The sequence below is a fragment of the Pogona vitticeps genome, chromosome 2 (assembly GCF_051106095.1).
Source record: "Pogona vitticeps strain Pit_001003342236 chromosome 2, PviZW2.1, whole genome shotgun sequence".
NCBI classification, from domain to species: Eukaryota; Metazoa; Chordata; class Lepidosauria; order Squamata; family Agamidae; genus Pogona; species Pogona vitticeps.
In genome coordinates this window covers 44,112,161-44,124,301 of record NC_135784.1, presented here as the reverse complement: position 1 = coordinate 44,124,301, position 12,141 = coordinate 44,112,161, and the positions used below count along the sequence as shown (strand labels likewise).

Genomic DNA, 12,141 nt, shown 5'->3' with positions numbered 1-12,141 from the left:
ATGGTTCTTCTTTAATGAAAATGGTTTCCTGCTGCTTCTGCTCTTATTTCTGTTCCTATTTCCCACAGAATGGCCCAGTGGGAGTAACACTCTGTCATGGTGTGTCATCATTCACAGTTCTTGGGAAGTGGTGGGAAGAAGATGGCTAAGACCAGAAAGGAATGCGAGAGGTACTCCATAATTAGAGCTGGAAGCATGCAAAGCCAAACCAGCTAATTTTGGCCTCATGTGAAGAATATAAAAGCATTTCACAGCAGCTACTTCGGTCAAGGGGAAAAAAAACTTGTATCCCTTTTTTAAATCATCCCGTGTTATATCATCCCATTTTATCATTCCATGTTAGAACACACACACCTTCACCAAGCATTTTAAATTTTTTATTTGTTAAAAATAACACCCCCAATCCTTCAGCCTTGCCCTTCAACCTCACTTTGGCTCACCCTTGTCACAGCCCTGAAAACAGATTTGTTTCAGAAAAGTGATTGAGATGATTTTGGGGTTTCTCTCTCTCTCTCTCTCTCTCTCTCTGTGTGTGTGTGTGTGTGTGAAATAAAATTTCAAAGAAATCCTGTACTTAATTCCTGAAGACCAATCACTAGACAATGCAAGCTGGTTTGCATATTCTCTGGGCTGAAAGCAGCTTATGCTGTGACACTCAGATGCTTCTAATTATGAGCTATATCTAGCTTTTGTTTCTGGCTTATGTCTTTGCCTGGTGGAAAAGCTAAATTTCTTTAACCAACCACTTCCCTGGGAACAACACTATACCGTGACACAGAATTGCTCCTACTGGATCTATGAGTCACAGCTGGCCATCATTTCAGCTGTGTATGTATGGGGGACTCTGCCACAACCTCTGTTTTATCAAACTACTGCTGTCTCTAGAATTTCAGTGGATTTCTCCTAAAATTGCCCCTTTGATCCTCCCTTTTTTGTGCCCTCCCAGAACACAGCTGGGCAAGTGTCCACTAAAACTGCACTCTAGGACTGAGATATAAATTCTAAGGAATAATCTGATATGTACCTTATTTGTATGGATTCAATTTTTTTCTGTGTAGGTATGTTGCAGCCCATCCATCCATCCATCCATCCATCCATCCATCCATCCATCCATCCATCCATCCATCCATCCATCCATCCATCCATCCATCCATCCATCCATCCATCCATCCATCCATCCATCCATCCATCCATCCATCCATTGCTTGATTAATTAATCTATTGATCTCCCTGCCTATCTAATCTCCTTACCTGTCTGTCTTGCAAACTATGTCCATATGTGAAAGTGTCTTTTTGTCTTTTGGGTTTTGGGGCTGTTTCTGTAGTAAATTTTCTGTTCTTTCTTGTCTCACTTAGAGCCCCTGAATATCAGGTCCACCGATAGGACAAGCTGGCTCTGTGGTATATTTCTTACTCACTTTTCCTAGGTCCAACACAGTATGATTTTTAAACATTCTGATGTTTGTATTCTAATGCATGCTATTATTTATGTCCTTGGCTTCACTGTGGCTTTCCTAAAGAAACAATTAAAAAAAACCCTGTACCACGAGGTTAATTTCGACCTATGGTGATCTTCCCATGGTTTTCTAAGTATAAACTACTCATAAATGGTAAACCAGTCTTTCTATCTAGAGGCACTCTAGGACACTGAAGACTGCTGAAGGCTGTAGAAGTGGTAGGGCACATAACCCAACCATTATCTTGGTGATCTCAGCTGGCTATTCTCCTCGGATTTAGTGCAGAGGTTCAAACTCCCAGCCTCTAGCATCTCAATTCATTGAAGTGTACCAGGGTCATTAAGGAAAGATGAGATATGAATGTTTGAAACAAGCAGATAAGGAAACATGTAAGTTACAAGCTGCAAGTTATTAATTTCTACCCTAATAAAACAAGAACAACATTGAGTATCTCTGTGAGATGTGGCAATGTGTATGTTATTCCCACTTTCAACACAGCAGCTCAGCAGGTTTTTTAAAAAGTGCCTGCAATTATTCCCTACCCCCAAACCAAACTCTATTGCATGCATCCTCTGTAGATGATGGTTCCAGAGACAGTTCTTATGCTCACCCCACTAATTTACCTTCACCAGCCATAATATTTTATGTAATGTTTTCATGTAACCAAGCAAAACATTGCGGGAATTTGTGCCATTAGGTGCTCCATACAAGCTAATTAAAATAATCCCTGTAGGGAACTGATAGGAAAAGTACAGGATGAAGAGTAGGCGTCGTTTCTTTTCCGAAAATTTTCATCCATGGGTATTTAATTGAAATGAAATACAATAATCCATACTGAGCAGATTGAACTATGTATCTGAATATTAATGAGGCTTCAAAATGCCTAACAACATTTTCCAGACTCTGGATATTAACATACAGCTGGTTTGCAGGATGTTATATGAAGAGCAAAACATGCAAAATTGGAAATGGAGCCCTGCCTATATGTGTGTGTGTTCAAGAGTAAAATGCAATGCTTTGAAACACAAATATTTTAAGGTGTTTTCTCATGTGTTGTTTCCAGAATTCCTTGCACATAAGCAGAGGGAGGATCGGCTACTTGGAAGGTGGAAGCTTTGTAGTCCTATGGAAGGTTGATCCCAGAGACTGTGAGAATCATAATTGTTGGTATGTGTGAAAGAAGATAAAAACAGCAATCATAAGCAATCCAAACTATCTCAGAGACAGTGTCTCCTTTTATGAGCCTGCCTGGGTGTTAAGTTCAACAGGAGAGGCCTTTCTCTCAGCCCCACCACCATCACAGATACGCTTGGTGGGACATGGCCTGTGCCTGTTTGAACATGAGAGAGGGCCTTCTTTGTTGCTGCTCCTAGACTTTGGAACTCCCTTCCACAGGAGGACAGACTGGCCCCATCTTTGCTATCCTTCCACAGGCAGACAAAGACCTTTCTCTTCTGGCAAGCTTCCCCTGAGTGAATGGCTATTTGAGTTATTTTTAAAAATGGATTATTGTGCCATACTGCCATGAATGTGTTTTGGTGTTGCTTATGTTGTTTTTTTTAAGGATTTGTTTGATCCTTTTAGTATTTATTTATTTTATTTATTTTATTTATATGCTGCCCACTCCACCCAAAGGTCTCTGGGCGGCTTACAACAATTAAAATGCAATAAAAAAAATAAAATGTAGCTATTTGTAGCTTTAAATATTGTCTTTTTATGAGGTGAGCCTTTTCTCTTAAGGAGAATTAAAAAACAAACAAAAAACATAATAATCAAAACGGAAGTATTAAGGCACTTATTTCAGTGTGAGTTTTCGTGGATTATAGCCCCCTTCCTCAGAGTGCAGTGTAATTCACAAAGGCTCACACTAAAAGAAATTTGCTAGTTGTTAAGGAGCTACTGTACAATGTTTTTATTTTTAAACTTTTTTTCTTTGTTTTTGTTATGCCTACTGAAACGGGCTAACATGGCAACATCTTTTAAAATCATTGTTGGTAGAATTCATAGAGCTGAATCATATGTGACTAAAGGAATATTGCAAAAGTCTTTTGCAAATCTTTCCAAGAATTTTCCTTGTGAAATATTGCAATGTAAGAAGTCCAAATATTTCATGCCTACTTTTTGAGGGTGGGGGACATGTTAACTACCTGCACTTTACTTGTGAAAGGAAACATCACCATTGTCTGGAATTAATTTTTAGAAGAATAGCCTTTGGATTTTTGTTTGTTTGTTTTTATTTTTTTCCCCACACTTGAATTCTCTAGCTATTTTATGAAGTGTGAACTTGTAACAGAAACTGCCTTTGACGAAATCATTATTTTGCCACTAGTGGCAGAGTTAGACTCCTGGTTTGAGTCCGTATATATGTTCATAACCTACTGCAGAAGGGAGCCGACTTAAGACTCTAGGCTGAGCCTTCCCCCATCTTTCCTAAAATGGCCTTTTTGATAGCTTACCCCAAGAGTGCACTCAGAACTCACCTATGAATGTTACTTACATAGCAGCTCCCAGGATCCACCAGTCAGCCGGGCTATCCTCTGTCCATGACATTTTGCATAAATGGATTACCAGTCTTAGCCACGTTCCTAACTTTGCATGGAGTAGCTGCTAAAGGCAGACTGACAAATCCGATCACTGAATGGCAGGGGAAGACCTCTAGCAGGGGTTCCATTTGCCCATCAAACAAGACCGTGGCCTACTGAATGTATCCCACACTCTGAAACTGCACTGGTTGAAACTGCTGCTTTAAGATCCAGTGATAAGAGAAAGGGTAAATGCAAGTGGAACTAGCCCAGCAGACGGGCTGGTATTTTATTCCTTGAACAGAGCACTGTTTTTAAGAGAGTGACATGGCAAGTCAGTGCCACTTGAGTTGAGCTGAAGAATCATCTCTGACTTGTGCAAGCAGTGGGTAAAGGCACAGGCTGCTGAGCAAGGAACCAGCTTATTAGCTTTTTAAAAAAACCAAAGGATGGAGATTAGAAAAGGTCAGAAGAGAGGGAAATCAAAGTACCCGCCTGTCTTCCCATGGACCAAAAGAGACAAGAAACAAGAAAAAGAGAAAAAAACATACTCTGGTAGTCTTGACTTTATTGCCAGTTGCACACATCCATCCTGAATTGTCGGGTAATGTCTTGCATTCCTCCCCCTCTAGGCAGGGCTCCATCTCACACCACCATTTCCCAATGACTATTGATGCTAAAAGAGAACAGACAAAGCATTTGTCAATATACTTCCCTGCGCAAGTCACATTTTCCAACTCATTTTGCGCCATTGAGCCAAGAGAAATGGCTTGCAGGTGGGCTCTTTCGCACCTCCCCAACCTCTGCTTCTTGTCCAGACTGAACATTTGCTCAACTTTCCCTGCACCCATGGTACTGGTATTGCATCATGGAATTCACACAACCCAAGGCTGAAGCTAATGTCAACAGAGTCAAAGCAGGAGGGGGAGAAACCTTGCTTTCTAAGTGTTTTTCTAAAAATGTAGTTCGTGGTATATTTTTGCCCTGCTTTGTTCCAGTTTCGTCCACTGGAGATTCTGCTTTTATGGACCACAGTGCCATGATGATACATTCTGGTGCATGAACTTGGTAGGTATGTGTCATTTGATGATGTTCACATATGGGCATTCATTCATTTATTCATTCATACTCATACCTTCCCATTAGTGTTATTGATCTCTGAGTGGTTCACAACATTCAATAAAATCAAACAATAAAAAAACCCTATGAAAAAAATACAATAAAAATACAATAAAATTCAACAAACAATCTCTAGCTAAACAACAAACCTGCCTTTATACAGAAATACACAAATTAAAACCCATTTGAGTCAACAGTCACCACTAGTAGAAGGCAGCTTTATATAATTCTGTCTTAACTATCCTAAAAACAGAGAAGGAGGACCTGGAGAAACTCTGTAGGAAGCTTATTCCAGAGGGAAGGAACCAAGACCAAGAAAGCTTGGTTCCTAGTGTTGTTGTTGTTGTTGTTTTTACTTCCTTGGTTATTAATATCAAGGCCTTAAGGACCATGTGGGAAGGGTAGCTAGCTTGTGGAAGAGAAGTTCCACCAAATATAGAGGTCCTAAATCATTAAGGGTTTTATAGGTCATGACCAGCACTTTGAATTTGGCATGGAAACGTGTTGATTTACCAATACACCTTTAAATTAAAAAAAGAAGACAGACACAAATGTGGTGGCCATGAAGCAATGTTCACACATGCTGAACTGATAAGGAATAAAGCAATACATCATCAGTACAATTTAACACAACCCTCCTGGTGAGGGAGAAATAAACCGATTGCTGTTGGCTTTGTGAATGGAAAATTATGGAACAATCTTTAAAAAGAGCCAAACTGGTATAACTGGGGTTCTTTTGGCAGGTGTGATTGATTGATTGATTGATTGATTGATTGATTGATTGATTGATTGATTGATTGATTGATTCATTCATTCATTCATTCATTCATTCATTCATTCATTTGATTTATACCCAGCCCCCCTAGACAGTGTCTACTCAGGGTGGCTTATTTTAACCCTCAGATTCAATTTGTGAAATTTATGAGGGGAGGGGGAACATGCTTTCAATAGGGACTTGAGACCAATGACTCAGACTTTGATTTGAGACTCTGGCCCAAAGACTTGCCAACATCCCTGAGAATCTCCCAACAAGCATGTCTGCTGGGAATTCTGAGAGTTGTGGTTAAATTTTTTTTAAAAAAATCCACATTTTTAAGCATAGAAAATAATAACAATTTTAAAAAATGTTGCTCCTCGGAAGACTCTCTGGTGTTCTCTAGTTACAAGAGCACTGAGAGCTACTTATAAACAGCAAACCCACCCACCCACTCTGAAGTATACTTTGCATGAATGCATTTGCTACTTCTGGCGCCAAGGTGTTGTAATATTCCCTGTAGTGCCACGTACATTGGAACAGAAATTCTCGCATATTGGCTCCAAAGGTGAGAATGGTTTTTCCCAAGGGTTTCCTTGCAGTAATTCCGAATTCTTCTGATAGCTACCAAAATAGTCCCTCTCCTTATGAAGGTTCCTTTACTTTTCCAATCCAACTTTTCCCAAATTTCATATAACTATATGTAAATACATAGGGCTCTCAAAGCAAAGAGACAAAAAGGGAGCAAAAATATAGCTGCCAGATTCCTGTTGCATAAATAATATCTACATAGGGATTATTGTGCCACTGGCAAGGCAGGACTGCTGGTAATTAAAGAGTTTCTGTTTTGTTCCTGTGGTTCTCACAAGCTTCCCACAATCCCAATTATTGTATATGAATTGAGAGATCCCCGGGATAAGATCTGCTGCTCGTAATGCCATCATCCTTTAACAGGTATAATTTACACAATAGGATTTGGAGGATTCTTTGACATACTGGAAAATCCCAGCTGTACGATTCTACCTATGTCTTCTCAGAAGTAAGTTCCACTCAGTTCTACAAAGTAATTGGTATATCTGCTTGTCTGGAAGTCACATAAAGCACATAAAGCACAATGATACTTGCTGTTCAGTACATATTGCAGGATTGTGTTGTTAGTGTATTAGAAGCAAGAACACAGTGAGTCCTTTCCTCCCCAAAATGCAAGTTTCTTTCTCCAGTGAAAAGGCAGCAATTATTTCTTAACAACACAGAGTAATTGACCATAGACAATCAGAAAACATAATGTAAGAACTGGGATGACGGAATGACATCAGTTCCAGCCCAGCATTCTGCCTACAGATGCTGATTCCCCTGTTTGGAATATAACCCTCTGTTGATTTTTTAAATATAGAATCTGATTAAAACAGAATTGGATTGTAGTTGTGTATGGTGAATTTTCACTGAAACACCCCCTTCCTAAAATGTTCAACTTTTGTGGACACAATTTGTTATTTTTTCACTTATCACAACTCTGTTCTTTCATCTATAACAGCTATTGTGCTAGATGTTTGCTTTATTTTGTTTCAAGAAGAAAGTTAGAATCATACCAAAGTAGTCTATATTTGCTTTCCCCCAAATATATTAAATTTTGGACAGCAGATGCATAGACGTTTTAACAGTAAAAAGGACTAAGTATTTAACAGAGATAGAAGACATTTCCTAATGTTCAGTTCAAAAGTTTGAACTACTCTACTGAGTGAAAATACTGTTAACAGCAAGGAAAATATATACATAGTGGCTGAAACCCTGTTAGCATAACACCTGTGGAAAGCTAATTTCATCATCATCAGTGGATAATTTTTAGAAATTAAAATTTCCTACCTCTGTCCCACAGTTCCCTCAGCTTCCTTTAATCCTTTAATCATATGAAAGCCATGGGGCAGGAGGAGAAAGTCTTGAAATACCAAAAATCATTTGTGCACTGGTGATTTTCAGTAATTAAAGCACAGAGGAGTAGAAAGAGTACAGCTTAGAAACTGCCAAAGAGAACGTTTCAACCTTGTAGTTGTAGAAGAGGTAGCCATGTTAGTCTGTACAAGCATATCAGGCGAAATTCAAAGAAACAAAGCAAAACAAAACAAAAAGACAAAAGCATGTAGCACCTGACATACTAAATATTATGTTTTAAGGTAAGCTTTCATAGACACATTTGCTTCATCAGACATAAAGAAACAGAATGAAATGGAGTGAAATACAGATGAAATATCAGATTGACATTCTAAATGTTCATTGGTTACATGCAGTAGTTAAGCCTATGTTTGTTTCTGGGTCCTGTTGTAAAAAATCTTCAAGAAGACAGAAAACAGACACCAGGTCTGAGCAGAGATGGAGGGTACAGAGAGAAGAGAGCGAAGGGGATGCAGGGACTGAAGATGCAATTAAACCTCAAGAGAAGAAAGAAAGAATGAAAGACGTTAGCAGAGGAATAACGTGTGTTAATGTAGGGAATATAGACAGTTTTTACCTTAGAACCTTGTGATGAGTGATGGACTTGGTAGTTGTAAAGGAAATAACAGTGGCAGTGGATAACAGCAGAAGTGTTACATTCGGCAGTGGCTTAAGAAACCTAGGTTTATATTAAATCAATTTCTATGGGTGTCCATCATAAGTATAAATTCTGTTTCAACTGCTGCCCCCTGTATTCTTGATTTGTAATGATTCTGTTCTAAAACAGTGACTTTCAAATCTTCCACAGATTGAAATCTTCACAGATTCAAATCTTCCTGGCAGATTGAAATGGTTGGAGACAGGTTTCTGTGTATTGTGGTTTCTGATGTCAGCTTTGTGGCTGTTGATCTATTTACATAGAGATTGTCCTGTTTTATCCTATGTAGAGTGCAGAGGGACATTGTTGGCAAAAGATGGCATAGATCACATTTGCTGAGGAGTAAGGTGCCCTTGATATTGTATGTGGCATTGTTAAGTCCCGTGATTGTGTTGCCAGAATAGATGCGTGGGCAGAGTTGGCATCTGGGTCCAGGTTTATTCCCTGTCTTGTGATTTCTAATGAAAGGATGAGACTTCTCTGCAATGCTGTCTTATTATTTATGGTAGCTGTCCCTAAATGTAACCAAAGCCTCTTCTCACCGACCTTCGTTGAAAGTATCAATAAATACTCAACCAATATTAATCAATATCAGACCAGTAGCTGGCACGTACCTCTTTAATGAACATGTTCATTTGTGGTGGACAAAGGATGCCAAAGGAGATGTGTGCACATCACCACAAATAACATTTTTTTAATTGGAGAAGCTCAGTAATGTCACATATTATATCAGAATTAGCTAGGCGTGGTAAAACCAGAACAACTTGGGGACCACCTAGTTTCAGTGTTCTCTCTCATACAGAGTTAGAGGTACAACAAAAACAGAAACAGAAACAGAAACAAACAACAACTCATCATTATCATCATTTTCAAGTTCTGCCCTTGCATTACTGCTGTTGCGAAAACTGTCTTCTGTGCCAATTCTTAACCTTCCCCCAGCCACTAGATAGCACCAAGGAGCCATGGGCAGGCACATTCTAAAAGGAAGTACAAGGGTTTCCTGCCTGTTATTGTTCGCTGTTGCACAGTAATGCACTTTAAACATTGGAGTTCCTGAAATAGTGCAGATAAATCTCAAAAGGCTGCAACACAAGTACTAAATGTATTGGAAAACATAATAATCGATCTCATGGTCTCTCCCAAAAAATCTATGGGAGTTATTTCTCAAGAAAACATTTTAAAAGGTCAAAAAGATTGATGGTGAATCCTTGTTGCCTTTCTTTCATTTACATTGTCTGAAGAATTTACAACTAGAATCATATCATTCAGAGGAAAAGCATCACAACGATGGGTGTTCTGAAAATAAATAATCACATCCCACTTTTTCTGCCACTCAGTCTTTTGAAATGAAGTATCTGGGGTCAGATTTTTTTCAGATTTTAAAAAATGATTTAGGGATTGACATGATGTTACTATTTTATTCCCTTCACGGATTGCTGCCTTGTTGTGGCAAAGGGGCTTGACTAATTCAGAGAAGCTATGGGCTATGCCGTGCAGGAACACCCAAGATGAACAGGTCATAGTGGAGAGTTCTGACTAAACACGATCCATCAGGAGCAGGAACTGGCAAGCCACTCCAGTATCTTTGCCAAGAAAACACCATGAACAGAAAGAAAAGGCTAAGAGTTATGGTGCTGGAAGATGAGCCCCTCAGGTCGGAAGGCATCCAACATGCTACTGAGGAAGAGCGGAGGACAAGTACAAGTAGCTCCAGAGCTAATGAAGTGCTTGGGCCAAAGCTGAAAAGATGCTCAGCTGTGGATGTGCCTGGAAGTGAAAGGAAAGTCCGATGCTGCAAAGAAAAATACAGTAGTGCCTCACTTAACGATTGCTTCGTATAACGAAAAATTCGCTTAACTATTTTTTCAGAGCGATCTTGCGCTTCGTTTAACAATTTTCCCTATGGGCGATTTTCACTTAAAGATTTCAGGACCATGCTTCGCTTAACGTTTTTGGTTTTAGATCTCCTTGTTTCGCTTATCATTTTTTTTTTTTACAGCCCCGGTTTCGCTATTTTTAAAATATTCTAAAATGTTTAAAAATATTTAAAATGCTTGGAATCATTAGTGCACCTAATAAAACCTTCGTTAACTTAATTTGGCTTTTTTCTGAGTCTTTTTGAATTTTTTGTGAATTTCCCCCCCATTGAAATAGGCTTCAATGTATTTCAATGGAGGAACCGCGTTTCGCTTAACGTTTTTTCCTATGGCGATTTTCGCTTAAGGACAGTAATCCATTCCAATTGGAACGGATTATCCGGTTTTCAATGCATCTCTATGGGAAATGGTGTTTCGCTTAACGATGTTTTCACATAGCGATTTTTTTGAACCAATTAAAATCGTTAAGCGAGGCACCACTGTACTGCATAGGAACCTGGATGTGGTCAAACAAGAGATGGCAAGAATAAACATTGACATCCTGGGCGTCAGTGAACTAAAATGGATGGGAATGGACAAATTCAATTGAGATGATAACCATATCTACTATTGTGGGCAAGAGTCCCATAGAAGGAATGGAGTAGCCCTCTTAGTCAACAAAAGAGTGGGAAAAGCTGTATTGGGATACAATCTCAAAAATGAGAGAATGATTTCACTACGAATCCAGGGCAGACCTTTCAACATCACAGTAATCCAAGTTTATGCACCAACCACCGACGCTGAAGAGGCTGAAATTGACCAATTCTATGAAGACTTACAATACCTTCTAGAATTGACACCAAAGAAAGATGTTATTCTCATTATAGGAGACTGGAATGCCAAATTGGGGAGTCAAGAGATAAAAGGAACAACAGGAAAGTTTGGCCTTGGAGTTCAAAACGAAGCAGGGCAAAGGCTAATAGAGTTTTGTCACGAGAACAAGCTGGTCATCACAAACACTCTTTTCCAACAACACAAGAGGCGACTCTACACATGGACATCACCAGACGGGCAATACCGACATCAGATTGATTATGTTCTCTGCAGCCAAAGATGGAGAAGATCTATATAGCCAGCAAAAACAAGACCTGGAGCTGATTGTGGCTCTAATCATCAGTTAACCCAAGCTTAAACTGAAGAAAGTAGGAAACACCACTGGGCTAGTCAGGTATAATTTAAACCAAATCCCTTATGAATACACAGTGAAAGTGAAGAACAGATTTAAGAAATTGGTGGGCAGAGTGCCTGACGAACTATTGTACAGGAGACATCAACAAAAACCATCCCAAAGAAAAGGAAATGCAAGAAAGCAAAGTGGCTGTCCAACGAGGCCTTTCAAATAGCAGAGAAGGGAAACAAAGTGCAAGTGAGATAGGGAAAGTTACAGAAAATGTAATGCAGACTTCCAAAGAATAACAAGGAGGGACAAGAGGGCCTTCTTAAATGAACAATGCAAAGAAACAGAGGAAAATAATAGAAAAGGAAAACCAGAGATCTGTTCAAGAAAATTGGAGATGTTAAAGAAACATTTTGTGCAAAGATGGACATGATAAAGGACAGAAATGGTAAGGACCACAAAGAAGCAGAAGACATCAAGAAGAGGTGGCAATAATACACAGAGGAATTATACCTGAAAGATCCGGATGTCCCGGACAACCCAGATAGTGTGGTTGCTGACCTTGAGTCAGACATCCTGGATAGTGAAGTCAAGTGGGCCTTAGAAAGCATGGATAACAACAAGGCCAGTGGAGGTGAAGGCATTCCAGTGGAACCATTAAAAATCTTA

General features: G+C 39.3%; 1 protein-coding gene across 2 annotated transcripts in view; it reads right to left on the bottom strand.

Moving 5' to 3' along the window:
- TAFA1 (TAFA chemokine like family member 1) overlaps positions 1-12,141 on the bottom strand; it is a 469,070-nt gene that overhangs the window by 5,912 nt on the left and 451,017 nt on the right. Inside the window, exon 4 of one of the 2 annotated variants that reach the window (XM_020801676.3) lies at positions 4,531-4,655. The exons of the other annotated variant lie outside the window; for it this stretch is intronic. Within the exon in view, the coding sequence (XP_020657335.1) occupies positions 4,531-4,655 (125 nt within the window). The remainder of the gene's footprint in view (positions 1-4,530; positions 4,656-12,141) is intronic. 2 annotated transcript variants of the gene reach the window in all.